The 12,500-nt window shown below is 43.4% G+C and overlaps 1 protein-coding gene across 1 annotated transcript in view; it reads right to left on the bottom strand.

Annotated features, from left to right (window-relative positions):
- The window catches only part of LOC126984336 (mucin-19-like), an 84,160-nt gene that overhangs the window by 71,224 nt on the left and 436 nt on the right, over positions 1–12,500 (bottom strand). Inside the window, exons 2-4 of the mRNA XM_050837948.1 lie at positions 10,514–10,826; positions 1,946–2,116; positions 564–840 (exon numbers count right to left, since the gene is read on the bottom strand). Of these exons, the coding sequence (XP_050693905.1) occupies positions 564–840; positions 1,946–2,116; positions 10,514–10,594 (529 nt within the window). The 5' untranslated portion in view covers positions 10,595–10,826. The remainder of the gene's footprint in view (positions 1–563; positions 841–1,945; positions 2,117–10,513; positions 10,827–12,500) is intronic.

Below are 12,500 nucleotides of genomic sequence, written 5' to 3' on the forward strand. Positions count from 1 at the left end.
AATAGTAGTAGTAGTAGTAGGAGTAGTGGTAGTAGTAGTAGTGGTAGTAGTAGTAGTAGTAGTAGTAGGGATCATAAAGGTCAAATTGAATAATAAAAGCCTTTTATTATGATCTGTGTTAACCCTTTGATCAGCTGTGAGTCATCCATAACGTGTGTGTGTGTGTGTGTGTGTGTGTGTGTGTGTGTGTGTGTGTGTGTGTGTGTGTGTGTGTGTTAGAGGAGGAGGAGGAGGAGGAGGAAGAAGGAGTGTGAAAAAGATTGCATGAGAGAGAGAGAGAGAGAGAGAGAGAGAGAGAGAGATATGGGAGGAAAAAAGATGAAAGAGAGAGAGAGAGAGGCAAAGAGAAAGAGATATGGGAGGAAAAAAGATGAAAGAGAGAGAGAGAGAGAGAGAGAGAGAGAGGAGGCAAAAAGAGAGAGACTAAAAAAAAAACATACTTCAACATCTACATTTCTCCCTTTTCTCTCATTATTTCCCTTCCGTTCTTTTCCTTTTCTTCCCTTTTCTCTCTTACCTCCCTCCCCTCCCTTCCCCCTCCCCCTCCCCCCCCCCGTACCCACCGGTGAGCGAGTCCTCGGAGAAGGTGGACCCCAGGGAGGTGTTGGACAGGCTATGGCACAGGGGGCGATGATAGCTGTTATCAAGTTCACGGACGAAGAGCAGATTCTCCTTCTCGAAGTCACTCAGCTCCTGCCCCTCCGCGGATTCAGATGGTGGCTGGGCGTGGGCGTGGGCGTGGGCGTGTCGGTTCGGGCGTGGGCTCCCCCCTGCGTCCCTCTGGAAGCTGCCCCCGGGGTGGTAGAGGCCGGACACGTCGCTGCTTGAGGAGTCGGAGCGCTGCGGAGGAATGGTGGAGTCTGCGTTGAAATGGTGCGTTTTCTATGCTTGGTTTGTATTTTTTATTTAATATTTATCGTGTTTATTTTTTTATCTATAACTGGGTCTTAAGGATATATTTTACTCTTTTTATATACGTATCTTCATTGTCAATAACTACTACTACTACTACTACTACTACTACTACTACTACTACTACTACTACTACTACTACTACAACTAATAATAATAATAATAATAATAATAATAATAATAATAATAATAATAATAATAATAATAATAATAATAATAATAATAATAATAATAATAATAATAATAATAATAATAATAATAATAATAATAATAATAATAACAGTAATTCAATTCGTTCGCTAATAAGTCTCATTATGACAAAATCTGCGTGAATTTACTGCGTACACAAACATAGTAACTGGTAATGTCTTTTGGTGGGGTCTAGTGGTCGGCCCCAGCCCTTTATCGCGCGGGCAGCTGTTTATAGTGGTGCCATCTTGCTCGGCTCACGCTGCCCCCCGGAACTCCTCTTTGATTCACTTGAGACAGGTAATCTAGAGTCCGGGTTGATGGGTAGCCTTCAGGACAGCACGTGGGTAGTCTTGGGCCAATCGGCGGTGACTGAATGTTGTCTTGCAGCGACGGGCGGGATGCGAACTTGGGGTCTCCTAACGCCAAGCCCGCACCACGACCACTCAGCCACCGCCTACCCTTCACTCAGCCCCCTTCCCTTCATCCAGCCCCCTTACCTTAACCCAGTCCCCTTCCCTCACTTAACCCAGCCCCTTCCCCTAAGCCCAGCGCTCTCTTCCTCCCCTTCACCCAGCCTCCTCACCCTTCCCTTCTCAAAGCCCCGTTCCCTTAGTCCAGGCCCTCCCCCTCTCCTTCACCATGCCCCCCCCTCCCCTTCAAACAGCCCCCAACCCTACGCCCAGCCCCCTTCCCTTCACCCAGCCCCCTTCCCCTTCCCTTCTCAAAGCCCCCTTCCCTTAGTCCAGGCCCTTCCCCCTCCCCTTCAAACAGCCCCCATCCCTACGCCCAGCCCCCCTCGTCCCCGTCACCCAGCCCCCTTCCCTACCCCCACCACCCTCACCTGCAGGATCTGGCCGAGGCTTACGCTGCGGCGGTAAGTGTGACGGTGACGCGGCCGAGGAAGGTCACGCCCCCCGTCCTCGCGCCCCTGGGGGAGGCTGGGGGACACAGTGGCGGGGCTGGGGGGCCGCGGGGACTCATGGGGACACGTGCACACCAGCCCGGCGGAGTCCTGAAGGGAGGTGCACATGAGGGTTAGAATACGTACATAGATACATACATGGCTAAGGGTGTGTGTACGGATAATCTTTATCACACACACACACACACACACACACACACACACACCTGGACACGATGCATAATTCCGTGTGCAACTTTACACACTTACATGAACATATAAGTACACACACACACACACACACACACACACACACACACACACACACATAAATGCATATCTATATCTACATGAATATAAACCATCTATTACTACTACTACTACTACTACTACTACTACTACTACTACTACATGGATTATTATAGTAGCAGAAGTAGTAGTAGTAGTAGTAGTAGTAGTAGTAATAATAATAGTAATAATAATAATAATAATAATAATAATAATAATAATAATAATAATAATAATAATAATAATAATAATAATAATAATAATAATAATAATAATAATAATAATAATAATACTCACATACTCGGCCGAATTTCTTCTCCGACGAGACCCAAAATATTTCTTAATGGCGATCATATTGAGAGAGAGAGAGAGCGCTAAGACACACAAGACAACGCCCGTCTCTTTCGTCTCGGTCTGTTCATCTCTTTTTCTTTTCTTTCTTTTTCTTCCCCTTTTTCTTTTTTTCTTTACCACACTTTTCTTTATCTTTATCTTTTCTTTCTATCTCATTTTCTCTTCTTATTTTCTTTATGAAACTTTTCTTTAATCTTTTTTCAACTTATTAACTTTTTTCTTTCTTTTCTTTATTTTCTTTACCACATTTTTTAATCGTTTTTTATCTGTATTTTCTTTTTCTTTCTTTTTTTAATCTTTTTCAATTCATTTTCTTTTTTCTTTTTCTTCTCTTTTCTTTTTCTTTATTTTCTTTATCACATTTTTTTAGTCTTTTCAAGTTATTATCTTTTCTTCTTTTTTCTTTTTCTTTCTTTATTTTCTTTATCACATTTTTTAGTCTTTTCAAGTTATTATCTTTTCTTCTTTTTTATTCTTCTTTCTTTCTTTATTTTCTTTATCACAATTTTTAATGTTTTTTTCTTTCTTTCTTATTTTCTTTCTCTCTCTCTTTCCTTTCTTTCTCTCTTCTTTATCAACTTTTTCCTCGTTAAATTTTCCTCTTCTTCAATCCGTCTATCTTTATCAACCTTCCTTCACTATCATCATCATCATTATCTTCCTCTATTCCTTCTTTATCGAACTTCTTATCTCTCCTTTTCTTCACACACAAAAAAAGATAGTTATTTTTATTTTCTTTATTTCTTTCTCTCTCTTTATCAGCTTTTCTTCGTTATCTCTTTCCCTTCTTCAACTCGTCTATCTTCACATTTTCCTTATTCCTTCTTTATCGGACTTTTTATCTCTCCCCTTTACACACACAAAAAAAGAGTTATTTTATTTTATTTATTTATTTCTCTTTCTTTATCAGCTTTTCTTCGTTATTTCTTTCCCTTCTTCAACTCGTCTATCTTCATCAATCATCATTATTTTCCTTCCTCCCTTCTTTATCATTCTTCTTATCTCCCCTTTACACACACATAAAAGATAGTCATTTGTTTATTTTCTCTGGTATTTCTTCTTTTCTCTTCTTCATCTTTTTCTCTGTACACACAAAAAAAAATCATATTGGTATTAACTCTTTCCCTTTCTTTCCTTCCCCTTCCCTTCCTTTCCCTTCCCTTTCCTTTCCTTCCTTTCCTTTTCTTTCCTTTCCCTTCCCTTCCTTCCCCTTTCTTTCCTTTCCCTTCCTTTCCTTTCCCTTCCCTTCCCTTCCTTTCTTTCCCTTCCTTTCTTTCCCTTCCCTTCCTTTCTTTCCTTTCCCTTCCCTTCCTTCCCTTTTCTATCCTTTCCCTTCCCTTCCTTTTCTTCCTTCATTCCCTTCCAGTTCCTTCTTTTCCTATCTTGATATTTTCCCTTCTCCATTTTCTTCTTCCTTCTTTTTCTTATTCCGCTTTCGTAGTTTTCCTTCTTTAAATATTTTCTTCCTTTCTTCTCCTTTTTCTCTTTCGTCTCCTTGTCTCAACCATCCACTCCCTTCCTTTCCCTTCCTTTCCTTCGCCTTCCCTTCCTTTCCTTTCCCTTCCCTTCCCTTCCTTTCCCTTTCCTTCCCTTCCTTTCCCTTCCCTTCCCTTCCTTCCCCTTTCTTTCCTTTCCCTTCCCTTCCCTTCCTTTCCCTTCCCTTTCTTTCCTTTCTCTTCCCTTCTTTCCCCTTTCTTTCCTTCCCTTCCTTTTCTTTCCTTTCCCTTCCTTCCTTTCCTTCCTTCCTTCCTTTCCCTTTCCTTTTCCCTTCCTTCCTTTCCCCTTTCCTTCCTTCCTTTCCCAATTTTTCCTTTCCCTTCCCTTCCTTTCCTTTCCTTTCCTTTCCTTTCCCTTCCCTTCCCTTCCCTTCCTTTCCTTTCCCTTGATGACAGTAGAAGGCAAAATGAAGCATAGATGAATATTCAATAGAAAACGGAGGTTGCTGCAGCGGGGACCCTCAAAATTAGTAATACAAATCAGTTTATTTCAAAGGTAAAGAATTATCGTACAGCTGCCAGAATTTCACAGAGAACGTGTGACATGTTCGGCTATTTTTGGGATAACTTTAATAACTTGCCTGGAATGGTGAATAGATTACCCATTTTTTGGCGGCACCTTCCCTTAATATTTCCCATTCTTCATTTTCTTCCTCCTCCTCCTCCTCCTTATTCCTCTTTTCATCATTTTTTTTCCTTCTTCAACTATTTTTCTTTCTCCTCCTTTTCGTCTCCTCGTATCAAACGTGTTCCAATTCCAAACGTGTTCCAATTCCAAACGTGTTCCAATTCCAAGCGTGTTCCAATTCCAAACGTGTTCCAATTCCAAACGTGTTCCAATTCCAAACGTGTTCTAATTCCAAACGTGTTCCAATTCCAAACGTGTTCCAATTCCAAACGTGTTCCAATTCCAAACGTGTTCCAATTCCAAACATGTTCCAATTCCAAACATGTTCCAATTCCAAACGTGTTCCAATTCCAAACGTGTTCCAATTCCAAACATGTTCCAATTCCAAACGTGTTCCAATTCCAAACGTGTTCCAATTCCAAAACATGTTCTAATTCCAAACATGTTCCAATTCCAAACGTGTTCCAATTCCAAACATGTTCCAATTCCAAACATGTTCCAATTCCAAACATGTTCCAATTCCAAACGTGTTCCAATTCCAAACGTGTTCCAATTCCAAACATGTTCCAATTCCAAACATGTCCCAATTCCAAACGTGTTCCAATTCCAAACATGTTCCAATTCCACTGTTTCCCGAGCCACTAACTGTTATGATCTCTCTTAACCTTTATCTAACTCTTCTCTAACTCTTCTCTAACTCTTCTCTTGTCCTGCTAAATGCCCACACTAACCTAAGCCTTCATCGTTAACAAGTCTTCAAAATCGCTGTTTCCTCGCCTCTGCAACACATAAAACACGTATTAACACCTTATTTGGCAGGGTTTATGTGTGTGTGTGTGTGTGTGTGTGTGTGTGTGTGTGTGTGTGTGTGTGTGTGTGTGTGTGTGTGTGTGTGTGTGTCGTCAGCTTCTTCAGTTTCAAATTCTTTAATTATATCATTCATACAGTCGCTATCTCTCTCTCTCTCTCTCTCTCTCTCTCTCTCTCTCTCTCTCTCTCTCTCTCTCTCTCTCTCTCTCTCTCTCTCTCTCTCACCTGCCCACGTGACCTACAAATCATGGAATACTCTAACCTTTCAACCTTTTCCCTTCCCTTCCACTCCCTTCCCTTCCCTTCCATTCCCATTCCTTCCCTTCCCTTCCTTTCCCATCCACTCCCTTCCCTTCCATTCCATTCCCATTCCTTCCCTTCCCTTCCTTTCCCATCCACTCCCTTCCCTTCCATTCCCATTCCCATTCCTTCCCTTCCATTCCTTTCCCATCTACTCCCTTCCCTTCCATTATATTCCCATCCACTCCCTTTCCTTCCCTTCGTTTCCCTTCCCTTACCTTTCTTTACCTTCCCTTCCCTTTCCTTCTCTTCCCTTCTTCCCCTTCCTTATTTCCTCTTCCCTTCATTTCCCTTCACATAATTTTTTTTCATCCATTCCCATTTTCCTTTTCTTTCCTTCTCCAACCTTCCTCTTCTTTCTTCCCTCCTCCTCCTCCTCCTCCTTTACAGCCTTGAGACTCCTCCTCCTCCTCCTCCTCCTTATCTTCTCTTATCTCTTGAGTATGTGTAGGCTCCATTACCCCCCTCCCCCCCCCTTTCTCTCTCTCTCTCTCTCTCTCTCTCTCTCTCTCTCTCTCTCTCTCTCTCTCTCTCTCTCTCTCTCCTTCACCCCTCACCTTACGACTATGTTTAAATCCCTCCTCCTCCTCCTCCTCCTCCTCCTCCTCCTCCTCCTCTTCCTCCTCCTCCTCCTTCTCTTCCTACCTTCCCCTCCCTACAATATATAACCTTTTCTCCACTTCCCCCCCTCCTCCTCCTCCTCCTCCTCCTCCTCCTCTTCCTCCTCCTCCTCCTCCTCCTTATCTCCAATCTCTTCCCTAACCTGCTTATGGGTGTCGAGGAGTGTCTTTATTAAATGTTTGTTTGTTTGTGTGTTTGTGTTTGTTGCTGTTGTTGTTGTTGTTTATTTTTTTCTGATTTATTTATTTATTTATTTATTTATTATTTTCTATATATTTTGTTTGTTTGTTTTTTGTTTGTTTCTTTGTTATTGTTTTTTTTTACTGGTCTATTCCTTCACACACACACACACACACACACACACACACACACACACACACACACACACACACACACACACACACAATGGAATTTGCATAAAACAAAAAGCTGAAAATCATGAGCTGCGTTAAGCACTGTGTGTGTGTGTGTGTGTGTGTGTGTGTGTGTGTGTGTGTGTGTGTGTGTACTTGCCCTCGTTAAACATTCTTGGCATTGATATATCGTTAGAATTTACTTTTATCTGAGTGTGTGTGTGTGTGTGTGTGTGTGTGTGTGTGTGTGTGTGTGTGTGTGTGTGTGTGTGTGTGTGTGTGTGTGTGTGTGTGTGTGTGTGTGTGTGTGTGTGTGTGTGTGTGTGTGGGGACAGGTGACAAGGGATGAAAAAAAAAAAAAGGAGATGGAAGAGGAGGAAGCTGGGTATGAAGAGGAGGAGGAGGAGGAGGAGGAGGAGGAGGAGGAGGAGGAAGAAGAGTAAGAAGTAGTGGAGGAGTTTTTGCGGAGGAGACTAAGAAGAAGAACCGGTCTTGGGAGGAGGAGGAAGAGGAGGAAAAAGAAGAAGAGGAAGAGGAGGAAAAAGAAGAAGAGGAGGAGGAGGAGGAGGAGGAAGTTGGGAGTAGAGAAGTAAACAGATTTATTATATAGATGTGTGTGTGTGTGTGTGTGTGTGTGTGTGTGTGTGTGTGTGTGTGTGTGTGTGTGTGTGTGTGTGTGTGTGTGTGTGTGTGTGTAAAAGTGAGAAAAAAACAAAGGAATGAGCTAGAGAGAGAGAGAGAGAGAGAGAGAGAGAGAGAATGCAGTACTAAGCTGGTCAAGTGAGGAGGAGGAGGAGGAGGAGGAGAGCATTGTGCCCTGAGGATGGGGTGGTAAGGCGAAGAGAGATGAAGAGGAGGAGGAGGAGGAGGAGGAGGAGGAGGAGGAGGAAGAGGTGGAGGAGGAGGAGGAGGAGGAGGAGGAGGTAACGACAGCATCTGGAACATACCCCCTCCTCCTCTTCCTCCCCCTCCTCCTCCTCCTCCTCTTGATTTCCTTTCTTTTCTTTATATATTCTTCCTATTTTCTCTTCCCTTCCCTTCCCTTCCCTTCCCTTCCCTTCTCTTCTCTTCCCTTCCCTTCCCTTCCCTTCCCTTCCCTTCCTTCTCTTCCCTTCCTTCTTCCTTCCTTCTCTTCCCTTCCTTCCTTCCCTTCCCTTCTCTTCTTCCTTCCTTTTCTTCCCTTCCTTCCTTCCTTCCTTCCTTCCTTCCTTCCTTCCCTTCCTTCCTTCCTTCCTTCTCTTCCCTTCCCTTCCCTTCCCTGACTTATCCCGTTACCACCACTTCCTCCTCCTCCTCCTCCTCCTCCTCCCACCCTTACCATCTCAGCTGTAACTTACCCACACCCAAATACTACATCTTCCTCCTCCTCCTCCTCCTCCTCCTCCTTCCCACCCATCTCCACGCCTTCCTTTAATCTTGGAGGTCACTTGTTCTAACGGGAGGAGGAGGAGGAGGAGGAGGAGGAGGAGGAGGAGGAGGAGGAGAATAGATAAATAGTCCGAAAATGTAAAGAAATAAAAGAAAAAAAAAGAAAAACAGGAATGAGGAAGAAGATTGAAGAAGAAGAAGAAGAAGAAGAAGAAGAAGAAGAAGAAGAACAAGAACAAGAACAAGAAAGAAAAGGAGGAGGAAGAAATACAAAAAGACCAATACACACACACACACACACACACACACACACACACACACACACACACACACACACACGTAATTTCTTTGGGTCATGAACAAACTAATTATGATTTTCACCTGAACAATCATACCATTAGCACTTTCCCTCCTCCTCCTCCTCCTCCTCCTCCTCCTCCTACACGTCTCCTTCACCTTCCTCCACCTCTGCCCTTCTCATTTCACTTTCCGTTCTCCTCCTCCTCCTCCTCCTACTCCCACGCTTCCCTTCCTTTCCTTCATTTGTTTCATTACACAAGAACGTAAGGAGTCTTCAAGAGGCCGGTTGGTCTGTACAAGGCATCTCCTGTGAACCTAACCCCACCTGACCTAACTATCAATGACCTTATCTGACCTTATCTTGAATGTGTCTATCGTATTGGCACTCACTCACCACATGACTGCCAGGCCTGTTCCACTCATCCACCACTCTGTTAGTATTGGCACTCACTCACCACATGACTGCCAGGCCTGTTCCACTCACCCACCACTCTGTTAGTATTGGCACTCACTCACCACATGACTGCCAGGCCTGTTCCACTCACCCACCACTCTGTTAGTAGTGGCACTCACTCACCACATGACTGCCAGGCCTGTTCCACTCACCCACCACTCTGTTAGTATTGGCACTCACTCACCACATGACTGCCAGGCCTGTTCCACTCATCCACCACTCTGTTAGTATTGGCACTCACTCACCACATGACTGCCAGGCCTGTTCCACTCATCCACCACTCTGTTAGTATTGGCACTCACTCACCACATGACTGCCAGGCCTGTTCCACTCATCCACCACTCTGTTAGTATTGGCACTCACTCACCACATGACTGCCAGGCCTGTTCCACTCTTCCACCACTCTGTTAGTAAACCAATTTTTGACTGTGTCCTTGTTGAATCTGAATTTATACATCTTTAACTGCAGGAAGGAAGGAAGGAAGGAAGGGAAGGAAGGAAGGAAAGAAGGAAGGAAGAAAGGAAGGAAGGAAAGGAAGAGGAAAATAGGAAAACCAAAACCCCTCCTCCTCCTCTTCCTCCTCCTCCTCCTCCCCCTCTTCCTCCTCCTCCTCCTCCTCCTCCTCTTCCTATCATTCATTTACATACAATCATCCCTCCTCGTCTTCTTCTTCTCTTCTTCCTCTTTCTAACACCTCTGATTATCACTCCTCCTCCTCCTCCTCCTCCTCCTCCTCCTCCTCCTGGAAACACTGAAGTAATTGTTAAGTAAAGTTACGTTGCTTCACACAAACTAACACCTTTCTCTCTCTCTCTCTCTCTCTCTCTCTCTCTCTCTCTCTCTCTCTCTCTCTCTCTCTCTCTCTCTCTCTCCTTCTTCCTTTTCTTCTTCTTCTTTTTCCCTCCTCCATATTTTACTTCTTTCCTCCTCCTCCTCCTCCTCTTCCTTTCTTTCCTCTCTCTCATCTCCTTTTCCTTCCCTCTCCTTCTCCTCCTCCTACCTCTCTTCTTCTTCTTCCTCTTCCCTTCCCTTCTTTATTTTGCCCTCTTCCTCCTCTTCCTTCCCTGTCTTCTTTCTCCTCCTCCTCCGTCACCTCCTCTTCTTCCTCTTCCTTATCTTCCCCCTTATCTATGCAATGAGAAGAAGAAGAAGAAGAAGGAAAAATAAAACGGAAAAAAACAAAAAAGGAGGAAAAAAAGGAAGAGAAGAATGGAGGAAGGAATGTCTGGGGGAGGAGGAGGAGGAGGAGGAGGAGGAGGAGGACGTAATAGAGAGAGAGAGAGAGAGAGAGAGAGAGAGAGAGAGAGAGAGAGAGAGTGTTGTACTCTTCCCAGTAATAATAATAATAATAATAATAATAATAATAATAATAATAATAATAATAATAATAATAATAATAATAAAAAATAAATAAATAATAATAATAATAATAATAATAATAATAATAATAATAATAATAATAATAATAATAATACCACCAATACGAAACTATATACATTTTTTTTCCATTATTTTCAAGTTTATATTTTTCTTACTATTTTTTGTCTCCTTTCCTTCATTTTCTTTCTTCTTTTCTTCTCTTCTTCAACTTCTAAGCAGTTTTTCTTCGTTTCCATTAATTAAATCCCAAACACTTCACTTTCAATCATTTTCTTTTCTTATCATAACAATTTTCATTTTCATTCATTTTCTTTCTCGGTTTTTTATCGTTATTTCTATTTCCTTACTTTTCCTTAATAAATCACTAACGCATTTTTTTTTATATATCATTTACGTGTATTTCAATTTCCATTTTAGTCAATTTCTTTCTCGCTTCCTCCTCGCTATATTTTCAATGCTTCAATTATCCTTAACAAACGACTAATGTAATAATTTCATCATTGCGTTTTACTAACATTATTTTCGTCAACCCCATAACAATCTTTTCTCTCGATATTTATTCATTTCTTTAATTATCCGTCCAATTACCCCTCACAACCTCTACCAAAGCCTTACCAAACACCCACCACCTCTACCAAAGCCTTACCAAACACCAACAACTTCTACCAAAGCCTTACCAAACACCAACAACTTCTACCAAAGCCTTACCAAAAAGCCTTACCAAAAACCCACAACCTCTACCAAAGTCTTACCAAACACCCACCACCTCTACCAAAGCCTTACCAAACACCCACGGCCTCTACCAAAGCCTTACCAAACACCCACCACCTCTACCAAAGCCTTACCAAACACTCTCAACCTCTACCAAAGCCTTACCAAACACCCACAACCTCTACCAAAGCCTTACCAAACACCCACCACCTCTACCAAAGCCTTACCAAACACCCACCACCTCTACCAAAGCCTTACCAAACACCCACAACCTCTACCAAAGCCTTACCAAATACCCACAACCTCTACCAAAGCCTTACCAAACACCCACTGCCTCTAACACAGCCTTACCAAACACCCACAACCTCTACCAAAGCCTTACCAAACACCCACGGCCTCTACCAAAGCCTTACCAAACACCCACGCCCTCTACCAAAGCCTTACCAAACACCAAAGCCTTACCAAACACCCCAAAGCCTTACCAAACACCCTCAACCTCTACCAAAGCCTTACCAAACACCCTCAACCTCTACCAAAGCCTTACCAAACACCCTCAACCTCTACCAAAGCCTTACCAAACACCCACGGCCTCTACCAAAGCCTTACCAAACACCCACGGCCTCTACCAAAGCCTTACCAAACACCCACGGCCTCTACCAAAGCCTTACCAAACACCCTCAACCTCTACCAAAGCCTTACCAAACACCCACCACTTCTACCAAAGCCTTACCAAACACCCACAACCTCTAGCAAAGCCTTACCAAACACCCACAACCTCTACCAAAGCCTTACCAAACACCCACGGCCTCTACCAAAGCCTTACCAAACACCCACAACCTCTACCAAAGCCTTACCAAACACCCACCACCTATACCAAAGCCTTACCAAACACCCACAACCTCTACCAAAGCCTTACCAAACACCCACAACCTCTACCAAAGCCTTACCAAACACCCACAACCTCTACCAAAGCCTTACCAAACACCCACCACCTCTACCAAAGCCTTACCAAACACCCACCACCTCTACCAAAGCCTTACCAAACACCCACGGCCTCTACCAAAGCCTTACCAAACACCCACCACCTCTACCAAAGCCTTACCAAACACCCACCACCTCTACCAAAGCCTTACCAAACACCCACAACCTCTACCAAAGCCTTACCAAACACCCACAGACTATACCAAAGCCTTACCAAACACCCTCAACCTCTACCAAAGCCTTACCAAACACCCACAACCTCTACCAAAGCCTTACCAAACACCCACAACCTCTACCAAAGCCTTACCAAACACCCACAGACTATACCAAAGCCTTACTAAACACCCACAGACTATACCAAAGCCTTACCAAACACCCACGGCCTCTACCAAAGCCTTACCAAACACCCACGGCCTCTACCAAAGCCTGACCAAACCCTCCCCAAGAAAT

The sequence above is a fragment of the Eriocheir sinensis genome, chromosome 57, assembly GCF_024679095.1.
Source record: "Eriocheir sinensis breed Jianghai 21 chromosome 57, ASM2467909v1, whole genome shotgun sequence".
Taxonomy (NCBI): Eukaryota; Metazoa; Arthropoda; class Malacostraca; order Decapoda; family Varunidae; genus Eriocheir; species Eriocheir sinensis.